The following is a 22,602-nucleotide window of genomic DNA, read 5'->3' on the forward strand; positions in this document are numbered from 1 at the left end:
GATACTAATAGGATATGTGAGGTCCCTTAGCCTCGGAGAAGATAATAATTGGCATTCTGGGGATCAACAATTAATTTATTTAGTTTTTAATTTATATGTTTCTTATTGTACTGAGTTGTTGTTTGGTTGCTGCTTCTCTCGTTTCTTAATTTCCCATTCCTTCATTTGCTCTCTCTCTCTCTCTCTCTCTCTCTCTCTCTCTCTCTCTCTCTCTCTCTCTCTCTCTCTCTCTCTCTCTCTCTCTCTCTCTCTCCCAGCCTCCGAGCATCCTTTCATCATCATCATCTCCTAACTATCTCTCTCCCACGATGAAAACTTAATAAATCCGACATAATCTAATGCTTCCCGAGACTAAAGAACCCCTTTTTAGTGAGAGAGTGAGAGAGAGAGAGTGAGAGAGTGAGAGAGAGAGAGAGAGAGAGAGAGAGAGAGAGAGAGAGAGAGACAGAGAGAGAGAGAGAGAGAGAGAGGGAGAGAGAGAGAGAGAGAGAGAGAGAGAGAGAGAGAGAGAGAGAGAGAGAGAGAGAGAGAGAGAGAGAGAGAGAGAGTGAGAGAGAGAGAGAGAGAGAGAGAGAGAGAGAGAGAGAGACAGAGAGAGAGAGAGAGAGAGAGAGAGAGACAGAGAGAGAGAGAGAGAGAGAGAGAGAGAGAGAGAGAGAGAGAGAGAGAGAGAGAGAGAGAGAGAGAGAGAGAGAGAGAGAGAAAAGGGAAGCAACCAGCCCACCATACTATATTGTCTCGGATCAAAGCACCATTCTCAAAATGGACACCTTTTTTTTTTCCTTGCAGAGCAATGATAGCTGGCTCGACCGTGACCATGAACAGGTAAATATGAACCAGGGTTCGATCTTGGACCCAATTTTTTTTTCCCCATATTTGTTTAGGTTCGAGTCTTTTTTCGGTAAGTAAACAACTTAATGTCTCCGTATTGAGAAAAAGATACGATTTTCAAGGCCATTAACAATATTTCCTAATTGTGTCTATGATACAATCACCTGATTCACCTGGAAGGTAGTTACCTCACAACTGCTCGGCCCCGGGTTCGATTCATGGACAGGGAGAGACGGTTTTCTCGATTAAATCTGATGCCTCGGTTCAGTTAGCAGTAAATAGGTACCCGGGAGGATCTAAACTGTTGTGGGTTGCATCCTGTTCAGGTCAACCCGTCCTTTCAAATAATGCAACGCAATTTGACGCCAAAATCCCCAACCGTGCTAAGAAAAGTAGCGTCTCGTTAACAGCCACATTTTCCTATGAGTATGTCTGTTAGGTTAGGTGGGTGGCTTGGGTTCGTACGTTTTAGCAGGCTGTATTTTGTCCGTTGGGAGGACGCAAGAGGAGCTAGAGCTGGTCACGTGACCAGTCCCTGGCTAGGGGGACCTCGATAAGCCTAACAGGTTCACTGTCCCCTGACACAGTAAAGCCCTGAGTGTCCCTGATGTGGATAGGCTTAATTATGTTAATATTTCTGGCTAGGAGGTACTCTGAGTGACAGAGAGACAGACAGATAGACAGACAGACAGGACATGGTCGTGTGGACCCACCACACATGAATGAGTCTTCATAAGAGGTCGAAGAGAATATTCTCTTGATCACGGAAGTCTGACATGACACTCACTAATTGCTCTAATCTGCCTCTATCGCTGAATGAGGACTTACACAACTCTAGCAGTCTGCAAGGCCTCTGACCCGTCAATAGTCTCCAGTTGATTTGAAATATAAAAAAAACGTGAAAAAACGTTATTTTAACGTTACAAAAAAGCCTTAAGTTTTGAAGAGGTATTTTAAAAACTTCATGCAATATAATACTGATCTTTTCAGGGCATCGGCTTCGATATATCAAATAGCTTGCTTGCGTTTGTATGTTTCCGGTCAGGCAAAACAGTGGCACTATTTACGTTTCTGGCTGGGTAAAACCGTTGCATTTTTTTACGAAGTGGTAAATAATGAGAATGGGCGGATATGCGTTGCAAAACCACCGCATCGTTTCAAAATAAACTTTTGGAGTCGCTCTCCATCATGTAAACTCTCTTCAGTCGACTTCAAGAAACAATTGGTGATTGACGTAAATTAATTTTGACTCGACTTAATCCTCACATGGGCCGTGTGAACTATTTAATACCTCTAATTTAAAAGACCTAAAACCGGCGATTTTGTATTAAAAAGAAGTAAAACTGCTGATTATGTGTTTAAAACCACTAAAAAAAAGCGATTATGTATTTAAAACAACTAAAAAAAGGCGATTTTGTATTTAAAACATTTTAAAAACTAAAAAAAACTGTTTTAAAATCTAATACAGGGGGGAATTATGTATTTAAAACAGCTAAAACAGGCGATGATGTATTTAAAACATTTTTTAAATATTTTAAAAACTAACAAAAAACTCCTGTTTTAAAACCTAAAACGAGGGGGGGGGGGATTATGTATTTAAAACAACACAATATTCTTTAATAAAGATACTAAGAATGTAATAATAGCACGAGAGAAAATTATTTAAAATACACATGAATTAATAAAATAATTAAAAAAATATTAGTAATAAATACTTTCGTTTACTGGCGATGAAATACATAGGCTTAAGGTTGTTACAACTCCGTCCCAATAGTAGTTCTAATATAGTGGGGTAGTTAGTAGTAGTTGTATCGTTGGTAATGTTTGTTTTGATGTAAATAGTGGTAGGTGTGGTGGCTGGAGAGGTGATTGTGGTACTGATTGTAGTTATAGCTTAATGGCTGTAGTTTGGTAAATACAATTAGTAGTTAATGGTGTTTGTGTAGTATAGTTTATTCTAGTTTTGTTATTATTGGATGTCAGGTATGGATTTATTATTACTTTATCCTCTCTCTCTCTCTCTCTCTCTCTCTCTCTCTCTCTCTCTCTCTCTCTCTCTCTCTCTCTCTCTCTCTCTCTCTCTCTCTCTCTCTCTCTCTCTCTCTCAGGGGGAAACTTGGGAGTGTTGTGTCAGTGTAAGGATTCCTTAGCCACATTTCTCTTATTCCTGGTGCCAAGAGCTCTTGAAAGGATTCACGTTAATCAAGAGAAAGAGAAGACTGAAGGGAGTCTCTTAGCGAGCACTGGCGAGTCCTGCGAGAAAGTAAATCCAAGATATGTGGTGCTTAACTAACCGTGACGATGAGGGTATTGGGTCTAGCTCTTGAGACCCCGTCTACTGGTGTACAAGGAGGAGGTAGGAACAGAGAGAGAATTTAAGGGGTGTGGACAAAGGGGCAACAGGGGAAGAATCTCACACCAATTCTCAGCAGCCTAGGGAGCATCCTGTCTAAGGTATTGGCGAGAGGAGGAGGCAGGCGTTTGGTAAATTAGCCGCCAGAACATGCAGGGAGTTCAGTTACAACCAGTAACCAGTGCTGACAACAAGTGCGTAACTAAGGCATCACACCTGATTTCGGGACCAACGAGCCAGAGCTCAACCCCCGCAAGCACAATTAGGTGAGTACCTATGACCTTGCCCCAGCCGAACCTAACAACCTTCTATCGTCTATCTTCCATTCCACCTGTCTCCTCTCCCACACGCCACAACTATTCTTTATATACCTCACTGATTCCTGATCCACAGCATATGTTCGTAGCCTTCCCCCAAACAACATGCCCCTCCTCCTCTCTACCAGTTAAATCACTAACCATCACTATTAAACTGTCCTCCACTTCAAGGCTCTCTCCTCAAGCTCATCCGCCCCTTATGCTTTCCATGACGAGGCTAAAAATCTGGAACACAAATGTTGATGGGTTATCAAATAAAGTGGGTGAATTGAAAGAAAGGACTGATAAAACAAACCCAGATAAAATAGAAATAGTAGAAACTACAATAACGGAAATGACTACTAATGCAAATTCCCGAGACAATACCAGATAGCAAGACGAGAAAGAAAGCAGAAGGGTAAGCGGGGTCAAAAGAGATAACAGGTTTGAAGAGATCGCTGTAGAGGAGGATATCAATAATGCGGATTATGTTGTGGAAATCATGTCGGTGAAAGGAGAAAATTGGATACAATCCCCCAGATAATTATTGAAGACCCAGACAAGAATACGAGAATGCAAAAGAGCAAACCCTGGAAACACAAACCGAAACTGTCTCTTATTTTCCGCTTGTTACAACTTGTAATAAAGTTGTTACATCTTGGCTTAACGTGTTTATGACGTATTAGAACGTTGTTACAACTTGCTATATTGGTTGTTATAGCTGGTTAGGTGGTGTTAAAACTTGTTCAAACGTTGTACCAACGCCGTAGTTTCGGTGTGTGTTTGGCGGGAAGCTACTAGTAACGGAAGATTCCAATCATGGGCAAATTGTTTGGGAATTAATGGATCCGAGATGAGGTGAAAAACATGGAGAGCAAAACTGGTAGAAGTTGCAGAATGAAACTTCCTCGTCGAAGACGAAGGGGAGACCAAGCTTCAGCCAAGGGAAGACAAGAACAAGGGAGTGTAGAACTAGCTTTCCATAAAAGCGAGTGTGTGTGTGTGTGTGTGTGTGTGTGTGTGTGTGTGTGTATTTACTATTTGTGCCTGCAGGGTCCAAGAGCTGTTAGCTCTTGGACCCCGCCTTTTTAACCATCGGTTGTCTAATGTACTGACTACTAATCTATTTTCTTCTGTCTTATCTACATATTTCACACACACACACACACACACACACACACACACACACACACACACACACACACACACACACAGAGGAAGCATCCCGTACCAGCTGTCTAACTCCCAGGTACCTATTTACTTCTAGGTGAACAGGGGCATCGGCCCCCCTGTGTGTGTGTGTGTGTGTGTGTGTGTGTGTGTGTGTGTGTGTGTGTGTGTGTGTGTGTGTGTGTGTGTGTGCTTGCGCGTGTGTGGGTGTGGAAAGAATGTAGTGTGAATCCTCTATCACTAGACAGTTGTGGAGAGGGCAAGGGGGAACTGACATAGCAGATAAAGAGGGGAATAGCGACAATAGGAAGGAAAGGAGGAGGATCAGGAAGGAATAGAGAGAGAGAGAGAGAGAGAGAGAGAGAGAGAGAGAGAGAGAGAGAGAGAGAGAGAGAGAGAGAGAGAGAGAGAGAGAGGGAGAGAGAGAGGGCAAAACTATAAATTGAATTCCTTGCACCATCCCTATGTAGGAACAACAGAGGGTTCTGAACCACAGAGCCTGTGGTTCTATGTGAACCACAGGCTCTGAGGATCTTCATACAATCATACAGTCATACAACCGTCCATGTTATCCTTCGTTCAGTTGTATATGCTCTCTTTCATACATTCATACAACCGTCCCTGTTTTTTTTCATACATTCATACATCCTCCCATGCTGTCGTTTATACATTCATACAACCGTCCATGAAGTCAATCATACATTCATACTCTTGCAGAAACGTACAACTTACCAATACATTAAAACAATCACTCGTGTATGAGTACAACTCACGAATTAATACAATTATGCATTCATACAACAGTTTATGCAGTCATACAAAAGGTCATGCATTTATATATTAGCTCATACATTCATGCATTTATACAGGTCACATTTATTCATTACGTTTCATTTATACAACAGGTCACATTCATACAATAGGTCACATTCATACAATAGGTCACAGTCATACAATAGGACAGTCATACAACATGCTACGTTCATACAGTCACACACGCATGCAATAACTCACACATACAGTAGGCCACACATACAGTAGGCGACTCATACAATAGGTCATACATTCATACAATAGGTTACAATCACCCATCAAATCACACACACACTCACGTCCCATAAACATGTTAATTAACATGGGCGTCAGTTAACCAACCAGGTTACCTTGAGGTGCTTCCGGGGCTTAGTGTCCCCGCGGCCCGGTCGTCGACCAGGCCTCCTGGTTGCTGGACTGATCAACCAGGTATAGCCGGTTGTTATAACAGGTATAACTGATAACTATAACAACCAGATATCCAAGTAACGAAGGCCTTTTCTTAAAAGAAATTGCCTCGGAAATTTTAATTCTAAGTTACTGTTGAAATTTTTATGCTTTTTTAAGGCAGTGGTTCAAGTTATGGCAACTGGCTCGTATGCAAATTAGGCGCCATCTTGTGGGTTAAGATGGAGGGTCGTTGTGGGGGGGGGGGGGGAAGGGATCACATGTGCACGCAAATGTGTACATGTGTACACATACTGGGGTCAGGTGATAGGCGGATTGAATATCAGGCATGCTTGTCTAATATTCAGTTGCGGGCTCGCCATAGCCCGTGCTACATGGACACTTCGTTGTGAGTAGCTAAATCTATAACAACAACATGATATTCAGTCATTAGAGTCATTGCTTTAAACAACAGGCGGCTAGAAAGGCGGGATCCAAGAGCCGATGCTCGATCGTGCAGGCGCAAATAGGTGAGTACACACACACACACACACACACACACACACACACACACACACACACACACACACGCACTTAGGAACCTGTACACCTGTTGATTGACGGTTGAGAGGCGGGACCAAAGAGCCAGAGCTCAACCCCCGCAAGCACAATTAGGTGAGTACACACACACACACCAGTAAATTGACAGTTGAGGGTCGGTACCAAAGAGCCGAAACTCAACCCCTGCCAGTACAACTAGGTAAGCACACACACAGACCACTAGCGGTTTTGGAATCCACGGGCCCGGGTTTGATTCCCGGGCAGAGAGAGAAAAACAAACGGGCAGAGTATAGATGCAACAGAGCTTGCAACAAATACATAAAACAACGACAATGCCATTGAAAGCATTTGACACAATGCCACGTAAGAGGCTTGTACATAAGGTTGAGAGGCAGGCAGTAGTAAGAGGAGAAGCACTGACATGGGTTAGAGAATACCTAACGGGCTGGAGTTAGAGAGCCATAGTGAGGGACGTGGAGTCAAACTGGTGTAGAGTAACAAGCAGGGTGCCCCTCTGGGTTCGGTGCTTGGCACTCATGCCACTTCTTATTAAGGAATGCAAAGTGCCTGACATAGGCACTCTCTGGACGCTTGAGGCACTCTCTGGACTTTTATGAAACTTTAAATATCATATTTGGAGCTTATTTTGATATTTGTTGACATTTTAGAGGGCACAGAGAGGCCATATTTTCCACCATTGAGTATAAAAGTGTGGATTCAATTTATGAATGACCCGGCTCAGCTGATCCACCAGCTGACTACTCCAGAATGGTGTTTACGTCTCATCAACGTGAGTCAGTTGGCATGAATGGGGTGTAATTTCATTCATTTGAATCATCGGAGATTCGAACTCGGGTCCAACAGAAGTACGAGACTGTTTTAGAGTGTAATTATATGTTCACAAAAGGGGTTCAAGTCTGAAAGAAAGGAATAGGAATAATGAAATCAGAAACTATTAACAAAACAGCGAAAAAAGAAAGCAGGAATGAAGAGATGTGATAAATAAACCGAAAGGTAAATTAGAATTTAAAATCCAAAAATAGAGAAAAAATTAGAAAAATGCATTAAAAAGTAAGAGAAGAAAGCAGAAGAGAAAAAACAGAAACGAAGAAAGGAATGATAATAAGCAAATGAGGAAGAGAAACAGGAAGGAAAAAGACAAAGAGGACAGAGGGAAGAAAGAAAGAAGGGGGGGGGGGGGGAAATTAAGACAGAAGGAGGAAAAAAGAGAGAGAAGGCAGGAGAATTAAGAGAGGGAGTCATTACATTAAAGCATCCAGCCCAACTTACTGAGAGGGAAGGAAATAGGTCCAGAGCTGAATTCAGGCATGACTACCGCCTCAGGAATTAAAGGTGAAGTCCTGGAGGCTGCCCTTGGTGAGGTATGGAGAGAGAGAGAGAGAGAGAGAGAGAGAGAGAGAGAGAGAGAGAGAGAGAGAGAGAGAGAGAGAGAGAGAGAGAGAGAGAGAGAGAGAGAGAGGAAAGAATCTGACATGAGAATCAAAGAATATAAGAACGTATCTAGCGAGTATCTACCTGACATATACCATTAAAAACCTTCTGGAGTCCAGTAGAGAGATCTTCAGTCCTATAGCGTCCAGGAATCTTGTGGTGCTATACAGTCCTATATAGAGTCCTATATTTTTTCTCCAAGTCCTCCTTCAAGTTTTCTTCGAAGTCCTCCTTCGGTGTTTCGAAGTCCACCCGAAACAGAATGCTGAGTGATGAACCACTTCGAACCACAATCGACTTGAGAATGGTCCAGGACGGACCGAAACGTCGTCGTCCCTTCACCTTCTAGTGTGTGGTCTGGTCAACATACTTTAGCCACGTTATTGTGACTCATCGCCTGCACTTCGAAAACTTTGTGGGCAGTCCTGGATGGATTGATGGATCCATGGCCACATGGATCTCCATCCATGTGGCTTGGGACCATGTCTTAGTCCATGTTGAAGGTTCAATGGGTCCCAGGCGTAGTCTTTTGATATCCTAGTGATCAAAATAAATTCAACGTCGTCTGAAGGCATCCTAAAGTACTTTCTGCGTCTTCTTTGCGATATCTTAAAGTACTTTCGGCGCCTTCTTTGCGATATCCTAAAGTACTTTCAGTGCCTTATTTCTTGGCAACATCCTAAAATTATTTCTGGAGTTACATGTTGTTGTTTGTTGGCACGTAGTTCATGGTAGTTAGTTATTCTTCCGGCCGCTTGGAGCACCTTCCCTAAGAATGGTGAGAGAAATGGTGATGGTGGGTTGACTGGTTCACCCTCCCACGCACAAGACAAAACATCTTTGATCCGTCAGTCGTGTATTTCCAGCTCGATGGGTTTTTTGTTCGTTTCCAGATCCTGCTCTGCTGCCAATTTAGCCCAGAAATGAGTCTCCGTGAGGCGCAGGAAAGTCCTGGGATTGGAGATGTGTGTGTGCCGTGGTGATAGAGAGTGAGAGAGAGAGAGGGAGAGAGAGTGAGAGAGAGAGAGGGAGAGAGAGAGAGAGAGAGAGAGCTCAATCGATTTTGTGTGTCGCCTTTTTTCGAAGTCCTCCTTCGGTGTTTCGAAGTCCTCCCGAAGTCCTCCTTCGGTGTTTCGAAGTCCTTCCGAAGTCCTCCTTCGGTGTTTCGAAGTCCTTCCGAAGTCCTCCGGTGTTTCGAAGTCCTCCTGAAACAGAATGCTGAGTGATGAACCACTTCGAAAACTTTGTGACCCGACCCGACCTGATTCTACCTGACTCAATTCGACCCGACCCGACCACTTCCACGATCCGACCTCATTAATCGACCCGAAATGACTCGAACCAACCCTATCTGATCCGATCTAACCAGAAGCGTTTCGAGCCCAAACAACTCCACTTAAACCTATCGAGGCCAATGCATGGAAAACGTCAAAATTACGGTGCTTTAATTTGTTCCAAATACATCGCATTATTGACGCATTGGTAGATTGCCGTGAGGACAGGTGATAAATTACAACCTGTCATCGTGTCCATTCCATCCAGCGGTCGACCCCACAGACGCTAAAGGATTTTTGAGCTGTTTGATTTTTAAATTAGTTGCATAATTTTCAGGTGTTTTAAACCCCGCTACAACTGGTGTTCTCTGTTGGTGTTCGGTCATTGCCCCCCTGCGTGTGTTTGACGTGTTTGGATAAGTAATTAAAACACCGAGGTTGTTTGATTTCGTTTTTTGACGCTGGTTTTCAGAAAAAGTTGTGAAGGTGTTTACGTGAGCGAGGTTGTGTAAACACATGTTGTGAGTGGTGTAGGTGTTGTGAGGGTGGGTGTTTGAGTGGGTGTGTGTGTGTGTGCTCTCTCTCTCTCTCTCTCTCTCTCTCTCTCTCTCTCTCTCTCTCTCTCTCTCTCTCTCTCTCTCTCTCTCTCTCTCTCTCTCTCTCTCTCTCTCTCTCTCTTTTTCTCTCTCTCTCTCTTTTTCTCTCCCTCCCCTCCCCTCTCTCCCCCAATAACACACACACACACACACACACACACACACACACACACACACACACACACACACACACACACACCATAAATATGCATTAAAAACCAATATTTGCTCTCCGTCTCATTCAGCGATCAGGCAAATCCAACCATTATCAACTCTACGACTCTGTCCTGTATTTTATGTTCCTGAATTTATTCACAGATATTCTGTTGTGGTACTCCATTCACTCGTGTTCTTCATAACAAACCTGTACTCTAAGGCAGGTGTATAAATGTCCAGGTACCTTAGTATCACACACCTGGCTCTTGACACACACAGTGTAACCCTTCATATAGTCTAGGGCAGGTGTATAAGTGTCCAGGTACCTTAGTATCACACACCTGGCTCTTGACACACACTGTGTAACCCTTCATATAGTCTAGGGCAGGTGTATAAGTGTCCAGGTACCTTAGTATCACACACCTGGCTCTTGACACACACTGTGTAACCCTTCATATAGTCTAGGGCAGGTGTATAAATGTCCAGGATTCGGATTCACGAAGCCATTACGCAAGTACTTACGAACCTGTACATCTTTTCTCAATCTTTGACGGCTTTGGTTACATTTATTAAGCAGTTTACAAGCATGAAAACTTGCCAGTTAACTGTTGGTATTGTTATAAACAGCCTCCTGGTGCTTCGGAGCTCATCAACTGTTAAATTTATGTAACCAAAGCTTCCATAATTGTTGAAAGATGAACTGGTTTCGTAAGGGGCTGGGTAAATTCCTGATTTCTGGCCCTGGAGAGACGGAAACGTCGTCACTTCCCTTTCTTTTCGAATGTGATAGTTTGATGGCTTTGAGCGACGGGAAGGGGGGACAGGGGAACCTAGAACCGCAAAAATAGAGTAATCTGCTAGTAGGTTGGGTGTCAAAGAGCTAGATCTCCGTTCCCCGTTATCTTGAGGTTATCTTGAGATGATTTCGGGGCTTTTTAGTGTCCCCGCGGCCCGGTCCTCGACCAGGCCTCCACCCCCAGGAAGCAGCCCGTGACAGCTGACTAACACCCAGGTACCTATTTTACTGCTAGGTAACAGGGGCATAGGGTGAAAGAAACTCTGCCCATTGTTTCTCGCCGGCGCCTGGGATCGAACCCAGGACCACAGGATCACAAGTCCAGCGTGCTGTCCGCTCGGCCGACCGGCTCCCGTCAGTCACTGATAGGTATGTACTGGTAGGTATACACTGCAATGAATGCAATGAGCGAACCAACAGAGTTATATTGTAATCGATGCCCTCACCAGCCGACGGACTGAGGTTCACTACACCAAGTGGACACATCCACAAGGGCCGATTCTAATTCCGCTAAGATGCGCCGAAAACTTTCGATACATCTCTTGACTACTGTATTTTGCTGTTTTATGTTGGTCATAGTATTGGTTGTAGGGAGCCGGTCGGCCGAGCGGACAGCACGCTGGACTTGTGATCCTGTGGTCTGGGTTCGATCCCAGGCGCCGGCGAGAAACAATGGGCAGAGTTTCTTTCACCCTATGCCCCTGTTACCTAGCAGTAAAATAGGTACCTGGGTGTTAGTCAGCTGTCACGGGCTGCTTCCTGGGGGTGGAGGCCTGGTCGAGGACCGGGCCGCGGGGACACTAAAGCCCCGAAATCATCTCAAGATAACCTCAAGATAGGCTCACAGATCAGGGGCAGGATTTATCGAACATTTACCTGCTCAGTGACGAAACCTGTGCATCTTATCTCAATCATGGCGGCTTTGTTTACGGTTATTAAAAGGGTTATGAGCTCAGAAGTCTTACGGGGTTGTTTATCATTATAATAACCTCGGGGTTGTGATGTTTTCACGCTTGTAAACTGCTGCTTGGATATACGGAAGGATCTATAGGTTTCGTAATTGAACACGTAAGTTATTGCCTAGCTTGCTAGGCAATAACTGCATAGGCTCGTCTGGGGTTTCTAAATCGATGTTTTCCAATAATTAATTCGTTTCGTCGGGGGGACAGGCAGACTGTGTATATAGGTTAGGCTTGTATCGAAGCTTCTCCATTCCTCCTTTGGTCGAACTACTGACCCCTCCCCAGGATGCAACCCCCCCCCCCCCCCCACAACAGTTGCCTACCTCCCAGGTTCCTATTTAGGTGAACAGGTGCATTAGGTGAAAGGAAACGTGCCCAATCGTTTCCGTCAGTAGTTTTACTCGTCTCCCATATATTGCTCCAGTCTGTGGCATGGCATTGTTTTTTTTTTTTATATATTTTGCCTGGTATTTTGAGAAGGGAAATTGGTCTATAATTTGCCTGTTTAAGTTGGGGGAGGTTATCTTGAGGTTATCTTGAAGTTATCTTGAGATGATATCGGGGCTTAGCGTCCCTTGCGGCCCGGTCCTCGACCAGGCCTCCTTTTTGTTACACACCCCCAGGAAGCAGCCCGTAGCAGCTGTCTAACTCCCAGGTACCTATTTACTGCTAGGTCAACAGGCGCATCAGAGTAAAAGAAACTTTGCCCATTTATTTCTGCCTCCACTGGGGATCGAAACCGGAACCATAGGACTACGAATCCCGAGCGCTGTACACTCAGCCATTAGGCCTCCGTTGGAAAAGGGGGGAAGGGTGTTCTTGACTGTGACGTTAATGTGATTAGTGGCGTTATTGAATTGGATGGGGAACTGTCCGGATACCAGACCCGTCCGGATAACAGACCCGTCCGGATACCAGACCCGTCCGGATACCAGACCCGTCCGGATAACAGACCCGTCCGGATACCAGACCCGTCCGGATACCAGACCCGTCTGTATACCAGACCCGTCCGGATACCAGACCCGTCCGGATACCAGACCCGTCCGGATACCAGACCCGTCCGGATAACAGACCCGTCCGGATACCAGACCCGTCCGGATACCAGACCCGTCCGGATACCAGACCCGTCCGGATAACAGACCCGTCCGGATACCAGACCCGTCCGGATACCAGACCCGTCTGTATACCAGACCCGTCCGGATACCAGACCCGTCCGGATACCAGACCCGTCCGGATACCAGACCCGTCCGGATAACAGACCCGTCCGGATACCAGACCCGTCCGGATACCAGAGCTGCAGTTGGTATCCGTATATATATATTGTCGAATTGCTGCTTTGTCAATACCAGTTTATTTGTTTTGCTAAAGTCAGAGGAATGGTTCTCCTTTCCCGTCTCCTGCCTCCTACTTCGAAGTGGTTCTCCTTTCCCGTCTCCTGCCTCCTACTTCGAAGTGGTTCTCCTTTCCCGTCTCCTGCCTCCTACTTCGAAGTGGTTCTCCTTTCCCGTCTCCTGCCTCCTACTTCGAAGTGGTTCTCCTTTCCCGTCTCCTGCCTCCTACTTCGAAGTGGTTCTCCTTTCCCGTCTCCTGCCTCCTACTTCGAAGTGGTTCTCCTTTCCCGTCTCCTGCCTCCTACTTCGAAGTGGTTCTCCTTTCCCGTCTCCTGCCTCCTACTTCACCTTTCGTCTCTTCCTGTCCCTCTCCCTCTCCCTTCTCTCTCTCTCTCTCTCCCTTCCACCCCCAGTTCCTCGCTACCCTGAAGGACCTCCACGCTCGCAGCCATTCCTGCTGTCACTAAAGTTGTGGACACATCGAATGGAATTTTCGTTTCATCCGAGTTCCGCGGCCCGGTGGTTGCCAAAAAATAAAATTGCTTGGCTGTGTTATATCCGGATTTCCTCTTGGATTGTGTGTTCTCGCCTAGATGTGCTTGTTTAGGAGGGTCTCAGCTCTTGGGTCTTGCCTCTTAGCCTTTGGTAAGCTACTGTATGTGTTTTGGTGTGTACTCACCTTATTGTGCTTGCGGGGGTTGAGCTCTGGCTCTTTTGGTCCCGCCTCTCAACCGTCAATCAATAGGTGTACAGATTCCTGAGCCTATTGGGCTCTATCATATCTACATTTGAAACTGTGTATGGAGTCAGCCTCCACCACATCACTGCCTAATGTGGCTTCCTAATGTGTGTGTGTGTGTGTGTGTGTGTGTGTGTGTGTGTGTGTGTGTGTGTGTGTGTGTGTGTGTGTGTGTGTGTGTGTGTGTGGCGCGGCGGCCCTAAGCAATGAAAACCAAATTTGTATCGAGGGAAATCATCCAAATCATGCATGACTACTTTTCTCTTTATCCTTTTCTCCTTATCACCCTACTTCTCTCCCCTCTCTCTCCCCCTCTCCCTGGGTCGAATACCTTACCTCCCCCACCATCACGTATGTCACCCCGCCGGGATAAATTACTTTGAGGGTTCAAAGTGAGGATCTCTCAAGACCAATTTCTATACACGACAAAATGTTTTCTCCAAGTGAGCACAGGCTGGCTCGAACTACGTTGATGCAACGTCACTCTGGCATGTTTTTCAACGTCATTTTGGCATGTTTTACAACGTCATTGTGGCATGTTTTTCAACGTCATTTTGGCATGTTTTTCAACGTCATTTTGGCATGTTTTTCAACGTCATTGTGGCATGTTTTTCAACGTCATTTTGGCACGTTTTTCAACGTCATTGTGGCATGTTTTTCAACGTCATTTTGGCATGTTTTCAACGTCATTGTGGCATGTGTTTCAACGTCATTCTGGCATGTTTTTCAACGTCATTTTGGCATGTTTTCAACGTCATTGTGGCATGTGTTTCAACGTCATTTTGGCATGTTTTCAACGTCATTGTGGCATGTGTTTCAACGTCATTGTGGCATGTTTTTCAACGTCATTGTGGCATGTTTTTCAACGTCATTGTGGCATGTTTTTCAACGTCATTTTGGCATGTTTTTCAACGTCATTGTGGCATGTTTTTCAACGTCATTGTGGCATGTTTTTCAACGTCATTCTGGCATGTTTTTCAACGTCATTGCTGGCATGTTTTTCAACGTCATTTTGGCATGTTTTTCAACGTCATTGTGGCATGTTTTTCAACGTCATTGTGGCATGTTTTACAACGTCATTTTGGCATGTTTTTTCAACGTCATTCATTTCAACGCCGAACCAACACCACTTCCTGTACACACAGAAATCACAATAGCCTGATGCATCAAATGAACAAATCCACAAGGGTCCGTGACGAGGATTCGAACCTGCGTCCGAGAACATGTCCCAGACGCTGCCTTAATCGACTGAGCTAATCGACAATCGACCGATGATATGGTTATCATTGTAAAGTAATTTAAACTATTTTGCAGTTTCGCGAGGGGGCTAGTATCCTATTGTTAGCGTGACTATATTATCTTGAGTTATATTGAGATGATTTCGGGGCTTTTAGTGTCCCCGCGGCTCCGGTCCTCGACCAGGCCTCCACCCCCAGGAAGCAGCCCGTGACAGCTGACTAACACCCAGGTACCTATTTTACTGCTAGGTAACAGGGGCATAGGATGAAAGAAACTCTGCCCATTGTTTCTCGCCGGCGCCTGGGATCGAACCCAGGACCACAGGATCACAAGTCCAGTGTGCTGTCCGCTCGGCCGACCGGCTCCCCCCATTATGACCTTTATTATTCCTGAACATTGTGGTGACTCTAGCATGCATCCATCCCATCCCATGCCTCTAGAGGGAGCCGGTCGGCCGAGCGGACAGCACGCTGGACTTGTGATCCTGTGGTCCTGGGTTCGATCCCAGGCGCCGGCGAGAAACAATGGGCAGAGTTTCTTTCATCCTATGCCCCTGTTACCTAGCAGTAAAATAGGTACCTAGGTGTTAGTCATCTGTCACGGGCTGCTTCCTGGGGGTGGAGGCCTGGTCGAGGACCGGGCCGCGGGGACACTAAAGCCCCGAAATCATCTCAAGATAACATCTCAAGATATCTCGGCGTCTAGTAACAAGATTAAGCAAGTTACCCAAGCGTTATACGCTTTCTATGACACACAAGAAAATATAGAAAATCGTTCTGGGTTAGGGGTAACTAATATATTGTGCGTCCTCTTACACAAATTCAATTTCAGATAAAAAAATGACTTAATTCAAAGAACGGAGTCCAGAACTGTACTTGGTAGTCACTGTACTACCAAGACCTCCTCAAGGTCCTCTGTTATACCTAAGAATGTGTTTCCAGATGAAGATTCAGTTGGCTTTTTCCGCTTCGGCGAATAGACAGATTCATGAGTGTTTAACCTTTTGGGTGTAGGAAACTAGCAGGGGTCTCGGTAGTGCAGTAGGGTTCGTTCTCGACTCACAATCTGGTATTCTGAGGGTAAATTCAAGGCGGGATATATATGGTTGGGCGCGTTTTCTTTCACCTAATGCAGCTGTTCACCTAACAGAAAATAGGTACCTGGGAGTTAGGCAACAGTTATAGGATTGCATCGTGGCGGGGGGGGGGGGGGGTGATCGGGATACAAGCTGAACATAAATACACAAGCTACCTGTCCCCGGACAAATCGAATTCACTAAAAATCCTGTTTTGTCTTACGTTGTTAAGCTTGAAGATGTTACAAATCAACAAGGACCGTGAGGTGGTGCAGTGGTAAGACACTCGCCTAGCGTTCCGCGAGCGCTTTGTCATGGGTTCGTATCCTGGCCGGGGAGGATTGACTGGGCGCAAATGCTTAAGTGTAGCCTCTGTTTAACTCAACAGTTAAATGGGTACCTGGTTCTTAAACGATTTCTCGCGGGTCGCTATTCCAGGGAACATAGGATTAAAGACTTGTCCGAAACGCTACGCGTACTGTACAAGAATGTAACAACTCTTGTATATATCAATAAATGTTGACCACACACTAGAAGGTGAAGGGACGACGACGTTTCGGTCCGTCCTGGACCATACCTTACCTTGAGGTTACCTTGAGGTGCTTCCGGGGCTTAGCGTCCCCGCGGCCCGGTCGTCGACCAGGCCTCCTGGTTGCCGGACTGATCAACCAGGCTGTTGGACGCGGCTGCTCGCAGCCTGACGTATGAGTCACAGCCTGGTTGATCAGGTATCCTTTGGATGTGCTTATCCAGTTCTCTCTTGAACACTGTGAGGGGTCGGCCAGTTATGCCCCTTATGTGTAGTGGAAGCGTGTTGAACAGTCTCGGACCTCTGATGTTGATAGAGTTCTCTCTCAGAGTACCATTCCCAAATCGATTGTCATACTTTAGCCACGTTATTGTGACCCATCGTCTGCATATATATAAATAGATAAATAGATAAAAAGTATTAAAAATATCATCATATGTGATATATAGATGGCGTCTGACAGCTGAGTGGACAGCGCTTCGGATTCGTAGTCCTGAGATTCCGGATTCGATCCCAGGCGGAGGCAAATGGACAAAAAGTTTCTGTCACCCTGATGCCCTTGTTACCTAGCAGTAAATAGGTACCTGGGAGTTAGTCAGCTGTCACGGGCTGCTTCCTGTGTGTGTGTGTGTGTGTGTGTACTCACCTATTTGTGCTTGCGGGGGTTGAGCTTTGGCTCTTTGGTCCCGCCTCTCAACTGTCAATCAACTGTGTGTGTGTGTGTGTGTGTGTGTGTGTGTGTGTGTGTGTGTGTGTGTGTGTGTGTGTGTATGTGTGTGTGTGTGAAAAAAAATGTTGATTGACAGTTGAGAGGCGGGGCGAAAGAGCCAGAGCTCAACCCCGACAAGCACAACTAGGTGAATCCATTCCTGAGTCACGAACATTAGTAAAGCTGGACGTTACAAAGTCAAACAACTGTTTTCATGAATACCTAACTTACTTAACCAGACATTCACAGTTAACTGCCCTATTACAACTTGGCTTCCAGTCTTCCCCATTAGCGAGAAATAGGCCAACTGGGAGGATCTATCTTGAGGTTATCTTGAGATGATTTCGGGGCTTTTTAGTGTCCCCGCGGCCCGGTCCTCGACCAGGCCTCCACCCCCAGGAAGCAGCCCGTGACAGCTGACTAACACCCAGGTACCTATTTTACTGCTAGGTAACAGGGGCATAGGGTGAAAGAAACTCTGCCCATTGTTTCTCGCCGGCGCCTGGGATCGAACCCAGGACCACAGGATCATAAGTCCAGCGTGCTGTCCGCTCGGCCGACCGGCTCTCAGGATAGATACAGTTTAATAGCGATAAATAGGCAATCACGCGAATGCCAATTTTCGATTTGTTTCCGAGCTCGAAACAGACTTACGAACCTCGTAGCACTTACGAGCTCGTAAGCGCTACGAGGTTCTCTATTTGAAGGAGTCAAATACGACCTCGTAGCGCTCCCTAGCTCGTAAACTGTTTAGTAAATACAAAGATGAACAGGTTTCGTAATTGAACACTTAAATGCTTGCTGAATTCTGGTCACTTACGACTTTATTATAGTCAGTTTAAATGTTCCAAACAGCAGCATCTAATATTTCAAATTCAAATTCAAAATCTCTAATTCATCAATAGTTATACATTTCATAATTGAATTTCACTGAAGTGGAGTTCATTGTTTACTTTAGAGAAAGTCTTAAGTACAGCATTATACGTAAACATTATACAATATTATTATGTGGTCTATAATCTAGACTTAGAGTTAGATTTAGAAGCTATATTTGTCATTGAGTTTTTAGAACCATATCAGTTTTAACTCTTCAGGTGTGTGGATAACTGACATTTGGTTAGTTCGGCTAATTGGCAATTTGACTTCCTAATATTTATATATTATATATTTTGTCTAATTCCAAATTGCTCAATTGTTAATGTATGTCAACAACTTGAGATTTTTGAGCCAAATTCTGGCTCAATGCATGCTTGTGCCTCCGCCTGCTACTGGAGAAATGTATTTTCTGATTTTTTGCTTGTAGAAGGCACCAATGATGTTTGTCCCCGTATACCCAGCGACCTTTGGCTTACAGGCGCTGGCTAGTGCTTGCGCTGCCAGGTGCTTGTTAGTATTCCTGAAGAGCGCTCTAGTGGTTGCTCAATGTGACACACTAACATACACAGGAGGCTCCAATGCTCTCAACTCCTACTCTATTCCACCTTCATTCGACTTGGATTGGTCGTTAGAGCGACGGTCTCGCTTCATGCAGGTCGGCGTTCAATCCCCCGACTGTCCACAAGTGGTTGGGCACCATTCCTTTCCCTCCGTCCCATCCTAAATCCTTATCCCGACCCCTTCCAAGATGCTATATAGTCGTAATGGCTTGGTGCTTTCTCTTGCTAATTCCATCCCTGTTATTTTGTATGCATTGTTGGATTTATGTAAAGTCACTTTAACCTCGGTATATGAAAATGGATTAAGTATACCCTCCAGTTTCTCTTTGATGCCCTTGTTGTATTGAACCCATGTGTTCACATGGTTCGCAGGTCTCTCTCATAAGTTCCTTCTAATTGTTTAATAACCTTCAGAGGATACGTTGTGAAGTATATTAGTTATGTGTATACTAACTGGGAGATTCAGATTAAGTCCAACACCAAACTTGGTGGTTGGTCAGTAAGGTATTGTGGTCTTAATAACCCTCCAGAGGTTGATAGGCCTTAAGTCCAACACCAAACTTGGTGGTTGGTCAGTAAGGTATTGTGGTGGTCTTAATAACCCTCCAGAGGTTGATAGGCCTTAAGTCCAACACCAAACTTGGTGGTTGGTCAGTAAGGTATTGTGGTGGTCTTAATAACCCTCCAGAGGTTGATAGGCCTTAAGTCCAACACCAAACTTGTTGGTTGGTCAGTAAGGTATTGTGGTGGTCTTAATAACCCTCCAGAGGTTGATAGGCCTTAAGTCCATCAATCAAACTCACCAGTCTTGTCATTAGGTTCTCAAACTAGTTTACACCAGGATCTGGATCTTGAACAGACACACGAAGCCTCTCATTCAGAGTCTAGTCGAGTATTCGACCAAGTAATGTATCTCCCAAGGACGGACACACACACACACACACACACACACACACACACACACACACACACACACACACACACACACACACACACACACACACACACACACACACACACACACACCTGCCTGGAGCTAGTTAAGCGGGCCTCCTGCATGCTGTCATTTAAATAAACCGCTCCTGTGCCAGGTAAGTCCACTACGGGCTCGCCATAGCCCGTGCTACTTTGAACTTTATGTTCTGAGTAGCTAAATCTGAAACAACAAGACAGATTACAACTATAATTTTGTTGTAATAACTCCCCGTTGCCGGGGACAGGAAGCCTGCAGGTGGACAGATGAATCAGATTAAAGGAAATATATAACCCAACCCTTCCTGTCCCCGCCTGGGGATCGAACCCAAGGGATTGCCAGTCGAGAACTTACACCATAGTAAGAATTAAAAGGCAGTAACATTTACGTTTTCTATGCATCAGCCTGTGGTTGGTTAGGTAGGGGTTGCTTTAACATTCCTCATCTTTTGATCATGAGTGAGACTAGTGAGTAATGAGTAATCTTGTCTTATCCATGAGGACGAAATTATGATTTGTAGAGAAATATTGATTCATATATATATATATATATATATATATATATATATATATATATATATATATATATATATATATATATATATATATATATATACTACTTTTGTTGTGAAGAGAAAATAGGACTTTTGTTGTGGAAATTGAACGTGTGTTTTTTTTATATTTTGGGGTGGAGAGAAAGCTTTAGGGTTTGAGATAAGGCCTTAGGGTTTGAGATAAGGCCTTAGGGTTTGAGATAAGGCCTTAGGGTGTGAGATAAGGCCTTAGGGTTTGAGATAAGGCCTTAGGGTTTGAGATAAGGCCTTAGGGTTTGAGATAAGGCCTTAGGGTTTGAGATAAGGCCTTAGGGTTTGAGATAAGGCCTTAGGGTTTGAGATAAGGCCTTAGGGTTTGAGATAAGGCCTTAGGGTTTGAGATAAGGCCTTAGGGTTTGAGATAAGGCCTTAGGGTTTGAGATAAGGCCTTAGGGTTTGAGATAAGGCCTTAGGGTTTGAGATAAGACCTTAGGGTTTGAGATAAGGCCTTAGGGTTTGAGATAAGGCCTTAGGGTTTGAGATAAGGCCTTAGGGTGTGAGATAAGGCCTTAGGGTTTGAGATAAGGCCTTAGAGTCTGAGATAAGACCTTAGGGTGTGAGATAAGACCTTAGGGTTTGAGATAAGGCCTTAGGGTGTGAGATAAGGCCTTAGGGTTTGAGATAAGGCCTTAGAGTCTGAGATAAGACCTTAGGGTGTGAGATAAGACCTTAGGGTTTGAGATAAGGCCTTAGAGTTTGATATAAGACCTTAGGGTTTGAGATAAGGCCTTAGGGTTTGAGATAAGACCTTAGGGATGAAGAAGAGAGACCACAGTTCCCCACACACAGTCTGAACTGCGTTACCAGAATAATGTAAATTGTCATTTACATACAAGTGTCATTATTTCGTAACCAGCATTGCAGAATGAATATGTATGTGTCTTGGTGTGTATGTACAGGTACTCAGCCTAGATGTGTGCTTGCAGGGTTGAGCTAGGCTCCTGGCCCCCCGCCTGGCAAACATTCTTGGGTTAATGTAGTGATTCATTTCTCACGTTTTTATTATATTTGCATTTGAAATTTGGAATCTAATTTGCTTCTACAGGTGTGTGTGTGTGTGTGTGTGTGTGTGTGTGTGTGTGTGTGTGTGTGTGTGTGTGTGTGTGTGTGTGTGTGTGTGTGTGTGTGTGTGTACTCACCTAGTTGTGTTTGCGGGGGTTGAGCTCTGGCTCTTTGGTCCCGCCTCTCAACCGTCAATCAACAGGTGTACAGATTCCTGAGCCTACTGGGCTCTATCATATCTACACCTGTGTGTGTGTGTGTGTGTGTGTGTGTGTGTGTGTGTGTGTGTGTGTGTGTGTGTGTGTGTGTGTGTCCCTATGTCAATTTCTTGAGTTGTTGTTGTTATAGATTCAGCTACTCGAAACAAGTTCAAAGTAGCACGGGCTATGGTGAGCCCGCATTGGACTTACATAGCACAGGAGCGGTCGTGAATTTCTTGAGCCGCTACCATTTTCTAATACGTTAGTTTTAGGGCGTAGGTGAAGTGAGCGTCAAACTGCGTCGTAGTAGGGGGGGGGGGGAAGGGAGGATTGAGTGGGCCCGTGGCGGAAGTGGCCGCACCAGCCCTGCCAACCAGTTATGACCTGGGTGTTAAGAGGCCGAGTTACGCCACCAGAGAGACAAAACAGTCGAGTGAATCATGCAAGCTGTTAGTAGGGGGGATACTATAGAATGATAACATTGTAGTAGGGGGGAGCCGGTCGGCCGAGCGGACAGCACGCTGGACTTGTGATCCTGTGGTCCTGGGATTGATTCCAGGCGCTGGCGAGAAACAATGGGCAGAGTTTCTTTCACCCTGATGCCATTGTTACCTAGCAGTAAAATAGGTACCTGGGAGTTAGTCAGCTGTCACGGGCTGCTTCCTGGGGGTGGAGGCCTGGTCGAGGACCGGGCCGCGGGGACACTAAAGCCCCGAAATCATCTCAAGATAACCTCAAGAAGAGATAACCATACGAGGCAGCTCCTATTGGTCCATACGAGGCAGCTCCTATTGGTCCATACGAGGCAGCTCCTATTGGTCCATACGAGGCAGCTCCTATTGGTCCATACGAGGCAGCTCCTATTGGCCCATACGAGGCAGCTGCTATTGGTCCATACGAGGCAGCTGCTATTGGTCCATACGAGGCAGCTTCTATTGGTCCATACGAGGCAGCTTGGTCCATACGGGGCAGCTGCTATTGGTCCATACGAGGCAGCTTCTATTGGTCCATGCGAGGCAGCTGCTATTGGTCCATACGAGGCAGCTGCTATTGGTCCATATGAGTCAGCTGCTATTGGTCCATACGAGGCAGCTCCTATTGGTCCATACGAGGCAGCTCCTATTGGTCCA

At 45.3% G+C, this 22,602-nt stretch overlaps 1 protein-coding gene across 1 annotated transcript in view; it reads left to right on the plus strand.

Annotated features, from left to right (window-relative positions):
• dlg1 (discs large 1) overlaps positions 1-22,602 on the plus strand; it is a gene marked incomplete in the record, with an annotated part of 879,898 nt that overhangs the window by 709,384 nt on the left and 147,912 nt on the right. Inside the window, 1 exon segment of the mRNA XM_069316591.1 lies at positions 790-825. Within this exon segment, the coding sequence (XP_069172692.1) occupies positions 790-825 (36 nt within the window).

The sequence above is a fragment of the Procambarus clarkii genome, chromosome 84 (genome assembly GCF_040958095.1).
Source record: "Procambarus clarkii isolate CNS0578487 chromosome 84, FALCON_Pclarkii_2.0, whole genome shotgun sequence".
Taxonomy (NCBI): domain Eukaryota; kingdom Metazoa; phylum Arthropoda; class Malacostraca; order Decapoda; family Cambaridae; genus Procambarus; species Procambarus clarkii.